Source organism: Erithacus rubecula (genome assembly GCF_903797595.1).
Source record: "Erithacus rubecula genome assembly, chromosome: 3".
NCBI lineage: Eukaryota > Metazoa > Chordata > Aves > Passeriformes > Muscicapidae > Erithacus > Erithacus rubecula.
This window is the reverse complement of record NC_136689.1, coordinates 62,876,455-62,893,081: the sequence shown is the minus strand read 5'-3', so window position 1 is coordinate 62,893,081 and position 16,627 is coordinate 62,876,455. Positions and strand designations below refer to the sequence as shown.

Genomic DNA, 16,627 nt, shown 5'->3' with positions numbered 1-16,627 from the left:
AGCTTTAAGTGCTACCATAATCAAATTTAAGAATAATAATAAAAATGCACTACTGTTATGTCTCACCTCCTCTCTCAGAACTGTAGCCCTTTCTAGACTCATTTGGTGTGTTCTGCTCATGGGGCTGTAACTGCTGATCTCCTCACTGAGATAAAGCAGCTTGCTGAACTGTCCTGGGTTTGCCCCTGAACTAAACCGTGTTTACAGGCACCTCGTGCTGCTGCATAACCACTACTAATCACTGTCACAAAAAAAGGCAGTTCTTTCAACAATAGGTACCATGGGAAAGGAAGATACACGTGAACAAAATGCAAACAAAAAGGAGCCCTGGGATTTTGTTTGCTCTTCACAATTCAGTGCTCAGAGGCAATGGGTGAAGTTGCCACGTTCCAGTGATTCAGAAAACAAACCCCAAAATGTTATTGTGAAAGAAGCTCCTGGAACGAGTGTAGCATGTTAAAATGTTACAGGAGGTTTCACCTGCATGGAAAAGGCTTATTTTATGTCCCTCCTCTTTTTATTTTATTGTTCCATTTATTAGTACTTTTCACCAGTTTTCCTCATTGAATTCGCTGGTGTTATATCAGGAGTTGTTTCTCAAGCCTCTGCATTGATCTTGGCTCTTCTCACTAAAGTGAATCACTAGACTGTGCAGTATTCCAGGGTGATGATTTTTGAGCAAGGATAGGCTGAAGCATGGAAAGTTTCTCCTAACTATGGAAAGCTTTCCTTTCTTGGATGATATGCCACAACAGTCCAGCTCACCACTGGAAAGTAGTTAAATGTAGAAGATTTTTATGTGTAAACTAGTAAAAGGTTAAAGATATTAGAAACATTTTCCCCAAGTGGCTGTGTGCCAGTGGGAAAAATGTTTAATGAATATTCTAATCTGAAATATATAACTTTGATGATTCAGGTTGCAAGCATTTTTTTTTTTTCCCAAAGGATGTTGTAAAGTACCAGAAGTATCTGTTGATCTCTGGTCTCTGGGCAGCCCTAAGAGAATTTTTTTTTTTCGGTTTTATACCAGTAATTGAGGACAGTGGAGTTAAATTGGAGCAAAATGGGTAAAGTAGAAATGAATCATGGTCCTTGTCTCTATGGGAGTAGAGAGACAAATTTCTCTGTTAGAAACAGAAGGCAGAAGTAATCATAGAGAGGAACATTTCACAGCACTGCTTTTTTTCTGCCCTTACCACCAGTTCATGTGGGGCTTGGGGGGATTTTGGGTGAGGTGCATTGAAGGAATTCCACACAAGAAACCTGTGCTCCTTAGAGACTGGTTGCTCTTTAAAATGTACAGAGGGCCCAAGTCATTTTCACCATCAATTTGAAGTTTTTCAGAAAAACCTAAACAGACTGCTTTTTTCATTGTCAATGAGCATTTCTGTATATTTCTGTGACAGAAAGTCAATGTTTCTGTTACTCTGATATCAGCATTTGTCATGTCCAAGACACTGAAACAATTTCCTAAACCAGTAAATAAACAGTAAACTAAAGTACAGTAGGGGAGGTAAATAATTTTAATACGTAAGTTGGACTGTCTTATGTCTGTGCATAGACACATGCTTAAAAACTTTGTCTTTTCACTACTTAAAATTAAATCTGGAAAAAAGTAATTGGTATATAGTATTGGAAAATCAGGCACTTAAAACTTGCATTATTTCAGCTTCTGGGAATATTTATGTGGTTGGTTTATTGTGTGTATTCTGTATTTTCCACAGCTCTCTTCCTGTTAAGCTACAAATGTCACCTTGTTATTCTTTGTTTGCAGTGGAAACAAAAGCAGTTCATGTGCCAGGTAGTGTCTATGTACTGCAGAATGGTGATTATTGGAGCAGGCTTCACTTCTGATATTTCTCATCCAGAACATCATCTCCTTTCACCTTGTATGGGAGCTGTTAAAACATGCAGGGTGAAATTTCTTTCTTCCTACACACAGGCAGAGTTGTCATGTGTGCTTTGGTGCTCAGACACTTGAAAATGCAGCCTGAATCAATCCAGAGGGCTGTTTGAGGGTGTGCAGATTGGGGCAATGCTTGTGCATGTGCAGCTTCCTGGGGCTTTCAATGGAATAGGAAGATGCTTTTCCTCTGATCTGTGTTAATTCCTTATCATGTGGGAATTAGAAGTGAAGGCAGTGTCTGAGGCTGCCTGAAGGACAACAGCAAGGACCATGTGCCAGAATGATGTCACCCTTCAATGTATGTAACAGCCAGTGTAACTGATCAGTCATTTTAAGCCAGCCAGTGAAGTCATTCTTGCCAAGAATTCACAAGCTTACAGCATTAAATTTTATAATGAGTGAAAAACATAAGGCCAGACTTTTTTTTCCTCTCATCATTTTATTCACTTATCAATATGAGCAAATGAGGTAAATGTGCCAGCTACGTGGGTAGAACAGTTTATAAATATAACAGTAATAATTGCTGGCTAATTGGATCATTCCTTCATTGTTGCCCATTTTATAAATATCCTAGGGTTGGAAGTAGATTTTAATTGGCAGATGCTGGGGGAACTCATCCTCCTTAAAACAAACAAAAAAAAGTTCCTTGACTAATAATCAGGGAAAATGAAAAATATAATCTTGTTCTGCTAGACAACTGTATGCTTTTTTTTGTAATTTGGTCTGGCAGTAGGAATTTAAGGTGTGGAGTCTTGCTTTTGAAGGGTTCTGGAACCCCTGTTAATAACCTCACCAAATTTGGAACAGTGAGTCTCCAGAGCAAAAGAGCTGTATTTCTTGAAGAAATATTAGCACTCAGAAATGTTACCTGTTAATAACCTCCCTAGGTACCCCCCTATTCCCACCCTTCTCCTGTCTGCTGTTCCATGGGAAGGCAGCTCCTGCCAGCTGTGAGGTGTTGCTGTGTCCTGGCTCAGCAGACAGGTTAGCCCAGCTGCTGCTGTTCAGGAGCACTTGGGTTTGATTGTACAAATCTCTGAAGGCCGTTTGTGAGCTAAAAAGCATCACCTTCATCTTCCCAGAACAAGGAAAAAGAATGTCTTACTTCAGAGTCTGGTTTCCTACAAGGCCATATTCTCTGTATAGATTCAGCAGTCCACGAACAGGCAATGTATAGTAGATAAGAAGTTTAGCAAAAGATATTTTTTGTTTCATGTCTCTTAACAATTTTAAAAACCAGTTATTAGAATTGTGGCTTTTATGATGCTTTTATTCAGCATAACTTGAATGTTTGAATAGCATATGAAAGACACTAATTTTAATGATAAGCGTATCTCATTTTCTTTCAGCGAGCGTTAAATAGGAAAAAATTGACTCCAACTGAATTCAGCAATAAGGAAAACTCTGAATCAAGCACTGAGCATGATAAAGAAAACTCCTTTATCAAAACTGTACCAAGAAGAGTTAAAATATTTGATGGAGGGCAAGTATTGTACTTTGTATACTAGATATCATCGGGAAGATATTTTTCCTAGATTCTAGACTTTGCAGAGATGTTACTTCTTGATTGATTTATTTTAAACAACAGTTGCCATATTGCAGTCTGTGGATGTTGGTTTATGTTTCCAAGGAGAATGAAAAGTCATCAGTAACATGGAGCCCTGAGAGTTATGAGAAGGGATAATAAAATAAAGAACAGTAGGCAGTGCAGTGCATTTTTTTTTCCCAGGGAATGAACATTAATCAGCACTAAAGGCAGCTAGATACAGCCAGAGATGTAAATTCTGTTCCTATGTTTCTCTTACATGATGAATAATACCTATTCTGCAGCAAGGTTGTATAACTGTAGCTGGAGAGCAAATAGTCCAGGGGCTAAGCAGCAGCCTGCGGTGCTGTCTCTGTCTGGCAGCTTGCTGTGGCATACACAGGCTGGAGAGCTCTGATTTGAAAAGTGCCATGGAAATATTTACTGAGAGCCCTCCTCCCTGCACCATAATACTTTAAATCTGTTGCCTGATATAAATAACAGTTGCTTAAGCCACAGTGGTGCACTACGTACATCTTATAAAACAGATTTTTAAATAGAAAAGTGCCAGTGACACCTGTAAAATTTTGTAGCACAAATAATGCATGTTTGATTAGTCTTGATGGTCAGCTGCAGGGCTTTTACTGGTTCCCAGTTTGAATCTTGTCTAGGTCAGCAGTTAAATAATTACCAGCTGCCCAGGTGAAATATTGCTGTAAAATATTGTCTTTGCTCAGATCCAGACATTGCAAGGACCAGATCACAAAAGCTAAACTCAACAATTGGCATCCTTGAGTGGAAATATGAAGGGTGTAGTTGAATCCCAATTTTTCCATCCAGAGACAGTCCCCATAGGCTGAGTCCAGAGGACATTGATAGGGAATTTAAAAGACTTTCCCATCGTTGTAACTAATGTCATTCCTTTTCTGCACAAGGCAGAGTCTCAAGGATGCTCTTTTAAAGTTCCCTCATGGTGCTCAAACCTGTTTCCAAGAATTGACACCTTTAAAAGATATGTTCCTGTGTTGCTAAGAGGAAATTTGAAATCTTTAAATGCTTAGTATCAACAGTACCTTTATTAAAAGAGATTAGGTGCTATTCCTAAACAAGTCTATGAGTAGCTAGTGATAAATATAGATATTAATTTAACAAATACACGCAGGAGTGAGCAGAAAAAGAGCATGATTGGTTTTGTTAGTCATTGATTTTCATCTAATGTGTTATTTTAAAAATTCTGGGAGATGAGGATTTCTAGCTGAGCTTTTTCCCATTACAACTATTTGCCTTACTCTTATGGTACTTCTACTAGGTACAAGTCAAACGAAGACTATGTGTATGTGAGAGGGAGAGGGAGAGGGAAGTACATCTGTGAGGAATGTGGAATACGGTGCAAGAAGCCCAGCATGCTGAAGAAGCACATTCGCACACACACCGACGTCCGTCCTTACCACTGCAACTACTGCAACTTCTCCTTCAAAACTAAAGGTAGGGCTTCTGTACTGCCTTTGCTTTTCCCTCCTTTTCTTTCTATTTTAAAGTAGAATTCTTTTCTTCTCACAGTTGGCTGTTCATGAGCTGAAGAGGTTCCCTCTCTGTGGAGTTTTATTGTCTAATGCTTCAAATATTTGTAATTTCTTATTTCCTGCTTTTCCATTGTCTTTTGTATACTTACTCATGTGATCACATCTTCATACCAATAAACTGTCTGGCATGCCACAGTGAGTGAGAAAGGTGTGGAAGAGGGAAATCATGGAAGCATGGTGAAAGTTAGGTGAAGACAAATGAGATGGTGCTCATCCTAGACAGAGATAGGACACAGAATTTTAAGTCCCCTACAGTGTCTTTTGGAGGCAGAAGATGGATGTATATTGCACTCCTATTGGCACTCAACCAGTTGCTCCAGGAAAGAAGTTGGCCTCTAATAAATTATCATATTGAAATTCTTTTTTTTTTTTTACCCTTGAAGGACAAAAAATCACTTTCCATTTGACCTTCTAAGACCCAGAGTTGGATATCTACTTTTTAAATCTTGTTTATACCTTTAGATATTTAAATGCATCCGAGTTTATGCAGGCAGTATATTAAACAGTGTTATATCCAGGACTCAAATGAAACAGGAGAAGTTCACAGCCAAAATAATTTCAGAAAAAAAATTCTAAGCAGTAAAATTTTTCTTGGCTTTGAACATCATTTAGCAACAATCCGCCCCCCTCAGCTGTAACCTCAGGAATATTTGTGTTTTTAGTGGGTTTGAGAGTACTCAGTGGTTGGGTGGAAGACTTCCAAGAAATAACCCAGTGCTGCACAAAGTGGGATGAACAGGCTTCAGATGTGTCAAAACTCATCACTGCATCCTGACAGGCTGGGTCATCCTGTGGCCTTTATGATGAACTGCTGGAGTGCAAACCCAGTAAATTCTCATTATGGTATTTGCAGAGGAGGGGTGCTGGCCAAGTTCAAGTAATTAAGTTCTTCCTGTGTAAAGTTCTCCCTGGTTTCAGTTGTAGAATACTTGTTGTATTCACATCCTCTTCTGCATTTGCTGTGCCTGGCTCTTGCCATTACTGCTGGCAGTCAGGTCACACAGTTGGGTGTTTGGTGTTTGGTAAGCCACTCTCATGACAGGATAGTGTAGCCAGCAGCTTCCTGAAGTGTGCAAAAACTGGAAAATTTGATATTTGAGAGTCAATATATTCGCAGCAATTATTTCAACATTTGGCATGAGTTATCACCTTCATTTCAAAGCAGAAATAAAGTACTCCATAACCATAGAAGAGTCAGCATTACACTTCAATTCTTCCCATTTAAATACCTCAAATAAACATTTTTTGTGAAGTGTAAGGTGGGCAGTTACTTGTAGTAACATGCATTTCATAAATATCATCATTTACAGATGTAAGCCACTCTTAGCCATTTCTTGATGATATTTACCACATTTTTTAAAGGAGAAGGAGAGAGGAGCCTGTGGGGCCTCTCAGCTACACTTTCACTTTTGAGATTCAGATCAAGTATGTCCATGCTCTGATTTTCAATAAATTTAACATGTTTGCTTAAGTTGGCATTGAAAATGTTTATAATAAAAATAGAATTCCTCAAATACTGGAAGAGCTGCAAGATACAAACTTCAGTTTCATGTGATAGTTTTCTGCCAACATGACTTTGAAGATCGAATCACCCCTTTTTAACTTTGCCATGAACAAACAGGATCTCTGACACCAGTACAAAATACATCATGTAGAATTTCCATCCTCTTCTATTTTATTGCAATAAAAAACTTCCTGGGATGTTGATGGTGAGTTGGTAGCATGCAGGATGGAGAATCTGCTGCAGCCCTTGACAGCTTGCATTGGGGGACAAGGTTCTAGCAAGTGTGAAATCAAATTATACAGCTGATGTAAATGTACCTGAAGAAGAGATGGACATGTTGAGCATATATTTGTAGACATTTGTATACTCACAGAGCAGGTAATTTTTATTTTCTTTTTCCTCAAGGAAATTTAACAAAGCATATGAAGTCAAAGGCACATAGCAAGAAGTGCATGGATTTGGGAGTCTCAGTAGGCTTAATAGATGACCAGGATGGAGAAGAAGAATTTGGTAAGGAATTAAAGTCTTCTTTACTGAATTATTGTGTCTATTTTGTCATCTCAGCTTCTTATCCTTTCTTTTCCAAAGCTTTTTAATTCTTGTACAGGGAAAAGATACAGAGATAAAAATTTTAAGAGCTAGTCCAAGGGAGCCAGAAAAACTGGAAAAACTTTCACTAAAAGAAATGACAAGCATATGCTAAGGATAAATTGCTGCTGAATTTTTCACAAAGTGTTATGCAGTTTAACTTTATCACTTTCACAGATAAATATGACAAGATTGAAAATACCAGAAAAACAGCTGTTTGCCTAGAAAAAATGCAGTCAAGTGTAGTGCTTCTTTGAAAATAGTTGTGCATGAAATGGTCCAAGTTTTGGGATGCATATTTCATAGAAATTAAATCACTAACATGCCACACAAATCACAAATATTTTGCTGAGTGCTATGCTAGGAGGTTAATCATCTTCCAGCATGGAATTCTGTCCTCCTTCACAAATAACTGGGATAAATCTGCAGATAGAGAACATACAGAAATTAAAAACATTATTCATCTTGACCTGTTCTACTTCTTCATTAGTGATGAGAATATTATCAGAATTAATGTATTTGCTAAAAACTGGAATTCTGCACTTCCCACATCCCAAGAAGATTCTGGTGAAGAGGAGATGAGATCAAGGACAGTCAAAGAGGGCCAAACCAGGTTCATGAGTGACTTGCTCAGCATGATAAGAAAGGTGTGCCTGCACCAGAGCCAGTGAGATGGAGAGCAGGATTGTGCATTAGGCCCGTTAGAGATCTCAGCATGTCTCACTGCAGTGATGGCATTTTCCCTTCCTCACATTCCTCTGGGAGGAGATGAGTTGTGCTGCCTCGCCTTGGTTTATTTTTCTCTCTCCAGTGTAACAGTTTATTAGATTGTGGATGAGGCTTGGAAAAAAGAAAGCTGTGGGGGTCTTTATTTAAACTGTAAGGGGAAAGAAAGATGAATGCACTGGCTCCCATGTGACAACCACTGGCAGAATAAGCGAATCACCTTGAATTGAATTCTAAATAATGCTGGGAATATGACTCAGCTGCTGTGATTCAGTAGTGCACTAGGTAGAAAGAAACCTGCATTTTTCCCTTTTTTGGTCTTACTCAATATACTTCTTTTTTGTAAGCATAAAAAATATGTCTCCCATCGCAATTTGAGGTACCAGATAAATAACACAGAAGATAAGTAGCAGGGGAAATTACTGTCTTTTTCTTACAGAGAAACAATTTTTATTAGTATTTTCAGTCTTCACATGACAGAAAATTTGTCACTTTTTAAAGCAATATTCTGTAGCATTTGACATTTTTGTGAATTTCATAAACTACAGGTGAACAGATATTTCCATTTACTAGCAACTGAAAACATTTTATTGATTGATAAATTGATACTCACAATTGTATGCATTAAGACTTGAATTTGTGGTTATAGTGCAATGGGAAATGTTTTGAATGTTAAGTGAATTTTCAGTAACACAGGGTTGAAGGAAGCCACTTCAAACATTTGTTGAAAGAATTCTTTCCTTTGACTTCAAGACTATTTGATTGAGAAAGAGAGAGGCTTTCCTTTTTTACATATCATGTACAGGCCTGTTTGACCATAGTATAAATATATTATACATTCCCTGAAGTATGTTCTTTGCTCAGCACAGTAATTACTTAATAAATGCAATACTCTATTTTGGAAAAAAAAGCTCAGACATTCTGCAGGACTTGCTACATAATCCTTGAAATTCTTCATGGAATTTAATTATGTGGCTATAGTGCATTTTTTTTCCCCCTGAAATAAAGGACATAGCATTTCTTTCTTTAACTGGAGGTCCAAACCAAAAAATGATTTGGTGATAAAAAATGGTTCTGGCTCAGGTACCCATAGCAAAACCAGCAGTGCAGCACAAAGTTCATCACTAGAGACCTCTCCAAGAATCAGGGTAACTAAACCCCTGGTGAAGGTGCATTGGCTGCAGCCAAACCAGTCTGGCCTCTCCAGTTGCTGCAGAGCACAGGGCATTTACAATTATCCACAGAAATCCAGCAAGCAGCCCTACACTTAAAAAATGTGATTTCATCCGTCTGCTCACCTGGCCAGCCATGAAGGTTTTTCTCATGATAATTCAGAATCTTTCTTGTCAGCCTATTTTTAAGGCAGAATCGGGAGGGGAAGAAAAGTGTGACATATTTGCATACATTTTTTTTTAAGTGTGGTTCAGCTGCCCTCTCTGAAATCCTGAACATGCTAATTTTAGGCAGTGTTTGAATCAGCTTCAGCCACCTCTTTGGCTGCCCTTTCCCCAGGGCAGAGCAGCAGAGCTCACACTGGGGCCAGCACCCCTCGTGCCAGGTCTGGGCTCCAGGGACAGCCCTGGCAGCAGCACAGCACCCACAAAGGCACTGAGCTGCTCTTGCTGTGTTACGTCTTTGGTCCCTGCACCCCTCCTCCCTCTGGCATGCATTGCTGGCACAGTTGTGCCACATACCCTTCAGGTATTTTAAAAATCAGCATTTTCAAATGCATTAATTTTGGGGGTTTGGTTGTTAAAAATGTTCTGTCTCTTAGAGAGTGCTCTGTCTATTCCCATTGCTTTTCTCAGCTGGAAGGCAACGTGAGAAGCAGTAGAGGAAGGTGCAGAAAAATCTGATAAGAAATAATTATGACCTCAGAAAAAAAACCTTCTTCCTGAAGACTGTGTGAAATTGGCCTGTTTCCTGATCTGTAGAATGTCTGTCTGTCTATCTGTCTGTCTCCACCTAATTCATTATCTGAACATTTGGAATACTGATTATTCTTAGGTAATAGAAATGTCTGCAGCTTTGCTTAAAATAACTAAGCTGTATGTCTTCCACTAAAATTCCACTTTGAATTAGAGAATTTACCCAGAAATTTAAGAAAGCCACCAACCTTTTATTTATGAAGGAATTTGCTGTTTCCAGTCTTTTGTAGGTTTTTTTAAAGGCTGAGTAATACAGTTATTTGAATATACAATTTTTTGATTCATGTGAGAAGCCAGCTGTGACCAACAGCAGTACAGATTAAATGGTGGATGCAGACTGAACCAGGAGTGCAAACTCATGCACAATGCTGAGCACAGACACACACAGTCTGTTTTTTCAGTAACCTGAGAAGCTGAAATTTTGTTGTGCTGTGGTGTCTCAGGAAAAAAGAAAGATGCTCTCTAGCTGTCTGAGACTGTATGTGTTCACAGCTTTTAACACAGCAGTCTTTGTATTTGGACTTGTCATCATTTGGGTATTAGTAAATACTTTCTGGCCTGGGTTTTTGTGTTCAAAACCATTCCCTCATCCATTTATCTTTCATCTTCTGCTCTGTGGAATGTTCTTGTCACCAAAATACAGGGTTACAATGTGAGGAATGTTAATATCTGAATTAAATTGTCAGAGGAGGTGAACTGTTTAGTGTGACAGACTGCAACTGGGGATATCCTCTTTGGCCCTGCTCACACAACATTTTGCTATCCAGTCTTAAAAACAACAATAGTTTGTGATCAAATTAAAACAGTTAAAAACTTCAAACTTGTAATAAGCTAATGTATGAGTGGTATGGTATGGTATGGTATGGTATGGTATGGTATGGTATGGTATGGTATGGTATGGTATGGTATGGTATGGTATGGTGTGGTATATCTGAGTAAACTTGCACAAGAGAATTCCTTAATAATGAAATCAATGGAAGTGCAGAAAATGTAAGGGGTTTCTGTGCAGAAATTCTATCCCAAAATATTTATTACTTTACTGTAAAAAGACCTAACTGTAAGTTTCAGATACTTGTTTATAGATATCTACATGCACACACACACGTTAAAAAATCTTTCATTTTCTGCAGTATTATTACCACAGTTAATTAGCTATATGTTACTTACAGTAGATTTTAAGTGAGTTTCAATGACTCTTCATTATCTTAATCATGACTTAGTCTGTGTTTTCAGTGAACCTGCATTTAAGAAGTGAAAATAAATTAAAATCTTCTCAATAATATCCTCTTTTTACAAGGAGAATAGAAGGCTGGTTCTGTGTAGTTTACAATAACTATTTTTTAATTTTTTTGTGAATATCAGTGTCTATTCTTCAACTAGATGTACATTAGACATGCTGAAGACCTACACCTACAGCCTGACATTAGACTACCTAGTTCTAGGCTTCATTAACAATATACAAGTTACTTAAGGAGGTTTAGGTGTAAATAATCTCCTTAAGCAGAAGTTGCTCTTACTTTTTGGTGTAGTTTCACTTCATTACTTTCTGTGCTTTTAAAAATGAAAGTCAAAAGCCCACAGATTTTCTTCTCATTTCTGAGGAGCCCTGGTGATCACCAGTCTGAATTTAACCCAGCAGATGTCACTGTGAGTCCTGTTAGAGGGTGATGAGCAGTGGACAGTAGCTGAAGGAAGACTGAAATCAGATAATTGAAGCCTATGAGCAGGCGTAGAATGGCAGGAGGACAGCAGGGTGGGGTACAGATGCTGGCATTGTTTAACCATATCTTGTTTACCCCTGTTGAAATTTGTGTGAATGGTTGTGGAATGACCTGTTGCAAGTCTAATACAACAGGTGAAAGTCAAGTCTAAGTTGTAATTGTTTAGAAGAATGGACTGAATTGATGACATCCAGACCTCACTTTCAATTTGTGGTCATTAATGGCATGCTGGAAACTACTGCCTTTCTTGCCACAGTCTACATTTTTTCTTGAGTTTGATGGAGAATATATAGACTATAGAATGGATACTTTACTATTTAAATGCTTTTATGTAAATGCCAATCTATAACTGAAGACACTTCCAGAACTTAAGACAATAAACACTACTTTATATTACTTAGGTGCTAAAAGCCAATAAATGTAATAAATTTAGATTTAGATGTTAATAGACAGTGAATAGGTACTTAATAAGCTGTGTCTTTAATCTGCATGAGCTAATGTCAGTTATAGAATTGTCTATATAACTGCACATTTCCTTAAGGATCTGTAAAACTGAGCAGTCCAGACTTGTATTTTCAAACCATTCCTGTCTTCCTGCCACTGAAAGAATGAAAATGAACATTTTGCTCTTTATGTGACAATCTGCTTAAATATGATTAAGTTATAACTAAATGTGACTAAATTATAAGCTTTTCAACTTCATCACTGGATTTGGTACAGAAATTGCTGAATCTGTGGCAAGTCCTCAGTAAGTCAGGTCGTGTGGAATGATACTGCAATTAAAATTAAAAGCTGTAAGTTGAGTTTCTGAAGAACCTTTGTTTTAGTACTTTGCAGTATGGTGATAATTAGATGGCTATTGTAAAACCACGTACAGTAAGGATTCCTGTAGGAAAAACTTCTAATAAAATGGAAAACTTCAAAGTACATAAGGAGACATATTTCAGTTACCTAATTCATAGTGTCCCAGCTGGAAATAGCAGTATGTGGATTTACCAGCCCCAGGAACTTCACAAATGGATGTATTAGGATGCTGATAATTCCAGCTAATGCTATTGTGCTAAGGAACTTGGAGTTTTTTTCTTTTCTGCTCTGGAGTAAAATGTCACTATAACAGAGCCTTGTCCAACAAGCTCAACACCAACACCACAAACACAGTGCAGAGCTGAAATAAATGAAGAACTAAGGTAATTTTGCCTATGATTTGTATACACTTCAATACATAGGATAAAAAATCCAGTTTTCTTAAAAATAACTGTAGCTGCTGTGAACAAAATCCCCAGTCAAAAGTTTTGTCCATGTTTCTATTAAGCCTTTATTTCCAGCTGTTCCTAATTTCTGCAGAGTTCAAGCCTGTAAAATTCACTTACTCCTGTGAAGTCCAGGAAGCAGAAAGAGTCTTTCTAAGGATTTAAAAGAAAAGATTGCAGCAGTTGAGAGAGGATGAAAGGCATCACCTACTCTTCCAAAAATACTCTTTGTAAAAAATTGAGGCTGTCTGAAACAGTTTGTCTGTTAAAATAGTGAGAGTTGAGTTACAAATTCGAAAGAGAAGTAGCTTTCATAAGGCTTCACTTAATAGTGTGAAACTTTTTTCCTGTTTTCTTTTTTAAAAAAGAAACTGAACTGTCATGCCAAAAGCCATTTCTCCATATGTTAGGAGCCTTTAAATTTATGATACATCCTTCATTTGAAAATACCATATACCATTTTACAACCTCATACAAAGTTAAACACAGAAGCAATTTTGCTCCCTCTGGAAATTGAGTCTGTTCTAGTTATATGTATGTTTATGTGTATATATATATATATATCTGTAAAAGCTACATAAGCATATGGTTATAATTGTGCATAGGTCAAGATAGGAAGTGAAGAATTAATTTTTCCCCAATTAAAGCTGCCAGGGCACTTTAGTAGGCAGTGTACAATCATCAGAATGGATTGGGGCCAATACTACTTAGTTAAAATGACACTGCTTGAAGGAGAATCTTCCACCACAAGGAGTGGTCACAGCCTCAGCCCATTGCCTCCTTCAGAGGAGACCCATAGCCCTGCCTGGGTCTTACACTGCTTAAAACTGCAGCATCAGTCCTCTTGTAACTCCACAGCAATGCTTAGTGGGATCACTGATTGGAAAAGCCTGGGCACCTCATTTCAGCAAACATGCATGCAGATAAAAAAGTCAGAGCAAAGCATTCCTTTGTGCATTGCCAGAACAAGCATGTCAGGAATCTTATTTTTTCTCATCTGATGTTGCAAAGCAGTGTGGGAGTAAGGGAACCACATTCATCGCTGTCACCTCGCCTACAGGCTCTGGCTCCAGGTAACCACACTCCAATAGAAGCTGGCAAGTGCACAAAGGGTGGAGGTAAACAGGGAAACAATAGAGGAAAATGATATCCCATGGACTCCTGCATCTCAGGAATCTCTCTTCCACACAGTTTCCCTTTCTCTTTCCATGGTTTTGTTGTAGGAAAGTGGGAATGCAGAAAATTCCTACATAAGCAGCTGGTAAATCTGGTAACATTTTTAAGTGTTGATTTGAAAGAAGATAGTTTATTCTAAATCATTGTTTGCACTTATGTTTTCCTTGCTTTACAAATGCCACAAGTCAGTCTAATGACTTCAGGTAGAAACAGTCATTCATGATTGACATCTGCTTTCATAGGAAATGTGATTGATGCAGAGAGAGGGAGAGAAAAAGACAAGAATCAGTAGGATTTAATAGAGAATAGTTGTGTTACACTGATAACTGACTGAATTTAGGGGGGAGTCCAGAGTGAGTTCCAAGACTTTGCAATGCTCCCTGCATTATTTAAAGGGTTGCAGGAAACTTGTAGGTCACCTTTAGATGTGACACATGGAGAGGTCTTCAATATCTGTTACAGAGGCATTGAGGGAATCACAGATTATTCTGAGTTGAAGTGACCCACAAGGATCATTGAAGTCCCTCTCCTGGCCCTGCACAGCAGCATCTCCAAGACTCACATCATGTGTCCAAGAGCATTGTCCAAATGCTTCATGAACTCTTTCAGGTTTGGTGCTGTGACCACTTCCCTAGAGAGTCTTTTCCACTGCCCAACCACCCTCTGGGTGAAGAAACCTTTTCTAATATCCAACTTAAGCTTCCTCTGACACAGCCTCAGGCCATTCCTTTCAGTCTTATACAAGTCACCACAGGAAAGAGATCAGTGTCTGCAGCTCTTCTTCCCCTCATGAGAAGCTGTAACTGCAGTGAGGTCTCCCCTCAGTCTCCTCTTCTCCAGGCTGAACAGACCAAGTGACCTCAGTCTCTCCTTGTAAGGCTTCTCCTCAAGGGCCTTCACCATCTTTGTTACCCTCCTGTGGGTGCTTTCTGACAGTTTGATATCTTTTTCATGTAGTAGCAACCAAACCAGCCCCCAGCACTGGAGGTGAGGCTGCCCCAGCTCAGAGCAGAGCAGGACAATCCCCTCCCTTGCCCAGCTGTGATGCTGTGCCTGATCCCCCAGGACAGGGTTGTCCCTCCTGGCTGCCAGGGCAATGCTGGCTCCTGTTCAACTTGCACTGACCAGGACCCCCAGGTCCCTTTCCATGGGGCTGCTCTCCAGCCTCTCATTCCCCAGTCTGTCTGTACATCCAGGGTTGTTCTGTCCCAGGGGCAGAATCTGACACTGTCCCTTGCTGAATTTCATACAGATGGGGATTGCCCATCTCTAATGTGTCAAAGTCTCTCTGCAGGACCTCTCTGCCTTTGAGGGGGTTCAGTAGCTCCTGTCAGTTTTGTATCATCTGTGAACTTGCTCAGTGTCCCTTCCAGTCCTGCATCCAAGTCATTAATGAAGATTTTGAAGAGCACAGGCCCAAGGATGGGGCTCTGTGGAACCCCACTAGTGGCAGGTCACCAGTCTGATGTCACCCCATTCACTGCAGCCCTTTGTGCCTGACCTGTGAGCCACTTGTTCACCATCACATGATGTGCTGTTTGTCCAGAAGGATTCTGTGACAGACACTATCAAGAGGTTTACTGAAATCCAGAAAGGTTACATCAGCTGGCTTCCCTTGGTCAGCTGGGTGGGTTACCTTGCCAGACAAGGAATTAGGTTTGATAAGCAGGACTCTCCTCATGAAGCTGTGCTGGCTGTGACCAATGGCTGTGTTGTCCTCCAGATGTTTTTCAATACCTCCCAGGATAATCCTCTCCATAACTTTACCAGGCACCACAGAAATGGGACTGACCGGTCTGTACTTTCTGGGGTCCTCTTTCTACTCCTTCTTGAAAACTGGGACATTTTAGCCAGCTTCCAGTCAGCTAGGACTTCTCCAGATTCCCAAGACTGCTCAAAAATCATCAAGAGAGTTCTTGTGATGACATCAGCAGCTCTTCAAGTATTCTCAGATGAGTCCCATCAGACCCCATAGACTGCAGCTGGAGCAGCAGTGCCCACATAACTTCAGAGTCAACTGGGAGTTTATATTCTCACATCTATGGTCCTCCAGCTCAGGCACTGGGACTCTCCTAGCTTGTAATTGGTATTGAAGGTAGAGGTGGTTGTTTCCATTCAGAAATCAAACAGTTGTGGATGTTTTAACATTTTAGACGTGTCTGCTTTGCAAGTTACCAAAAAAACACTGTTTACATGAAGAATAAAAATGACAGAATTATAGAGAAAAAAATGCCAAAAACATTTATGTCATTGCACGTGTTACTGTTAGTAATATTTTAACAATTGTACTTGCCATAATTTTGGAATGGAAGTTAATGAATTAATTTTTCCACTAAAATGTATTTTCTATTTTGAGCAGCTTTGTCTGCAGATGAGAATTATATAAATTAGGACTATTTAAAATTCTGATAAATATTTTTGTTAGGATCATTCCAATGACCTGGAGGATATGGGGTATTTTTAATAAATGACATGTTCATATCTGCTGTAGTAAATGTAGGAAATCTAGTTTCCATATTTAACTAATGTACAAATCATTGTGTAGGCAAAGAGGAGGAAAGTCATTACAGAGAGATTTTTTCAAAGAAGCTATTAGTTCCTAATTGCATTGCTCATTTGAAACCATAAAGGCTTATAATGGTGGGTAACTTACTGAAAGGTAGCTCAATTAAACCCATTTATTTTATCTGGTGTTCAAAATGTTTGTTTGGGTTTTGGTA

At 39.0% G+C, this 16,627-nt stretch overlaps 1 protein-coding gene across 4 annotated transcripts in view; it reads left to right on the top strand.

The window, feature by feature from the left end:
• HIVEP1 (HIVEP zinc finger 1) overlaps positions 1-16,627 on the top strand; it is a 126,273-nt gene that overhangs the window by 96,174 nt on the left and 13,472 nt on the right. For all 4 annotated transcript variants that reach the window (XM_079300822.1, XM_079300823.1, XM_079300824.1 and 1 more), the window contains 3 exons: positions 3,256-3,389; positions 4,741-4,916; positions 6,924-7,028. In XM_079300822.1, the coding sequence (XP_079156948.1) occupies positions 3,256-3,389; positions 4,741-4,916; positions 6,924-7,028 (415 nt within the window). The remainder of the gene's footprint in view (positions 1-3,255; positions 3,390-4,740; positions 4,917-6,923; positions 7,029-16,627) is intronic.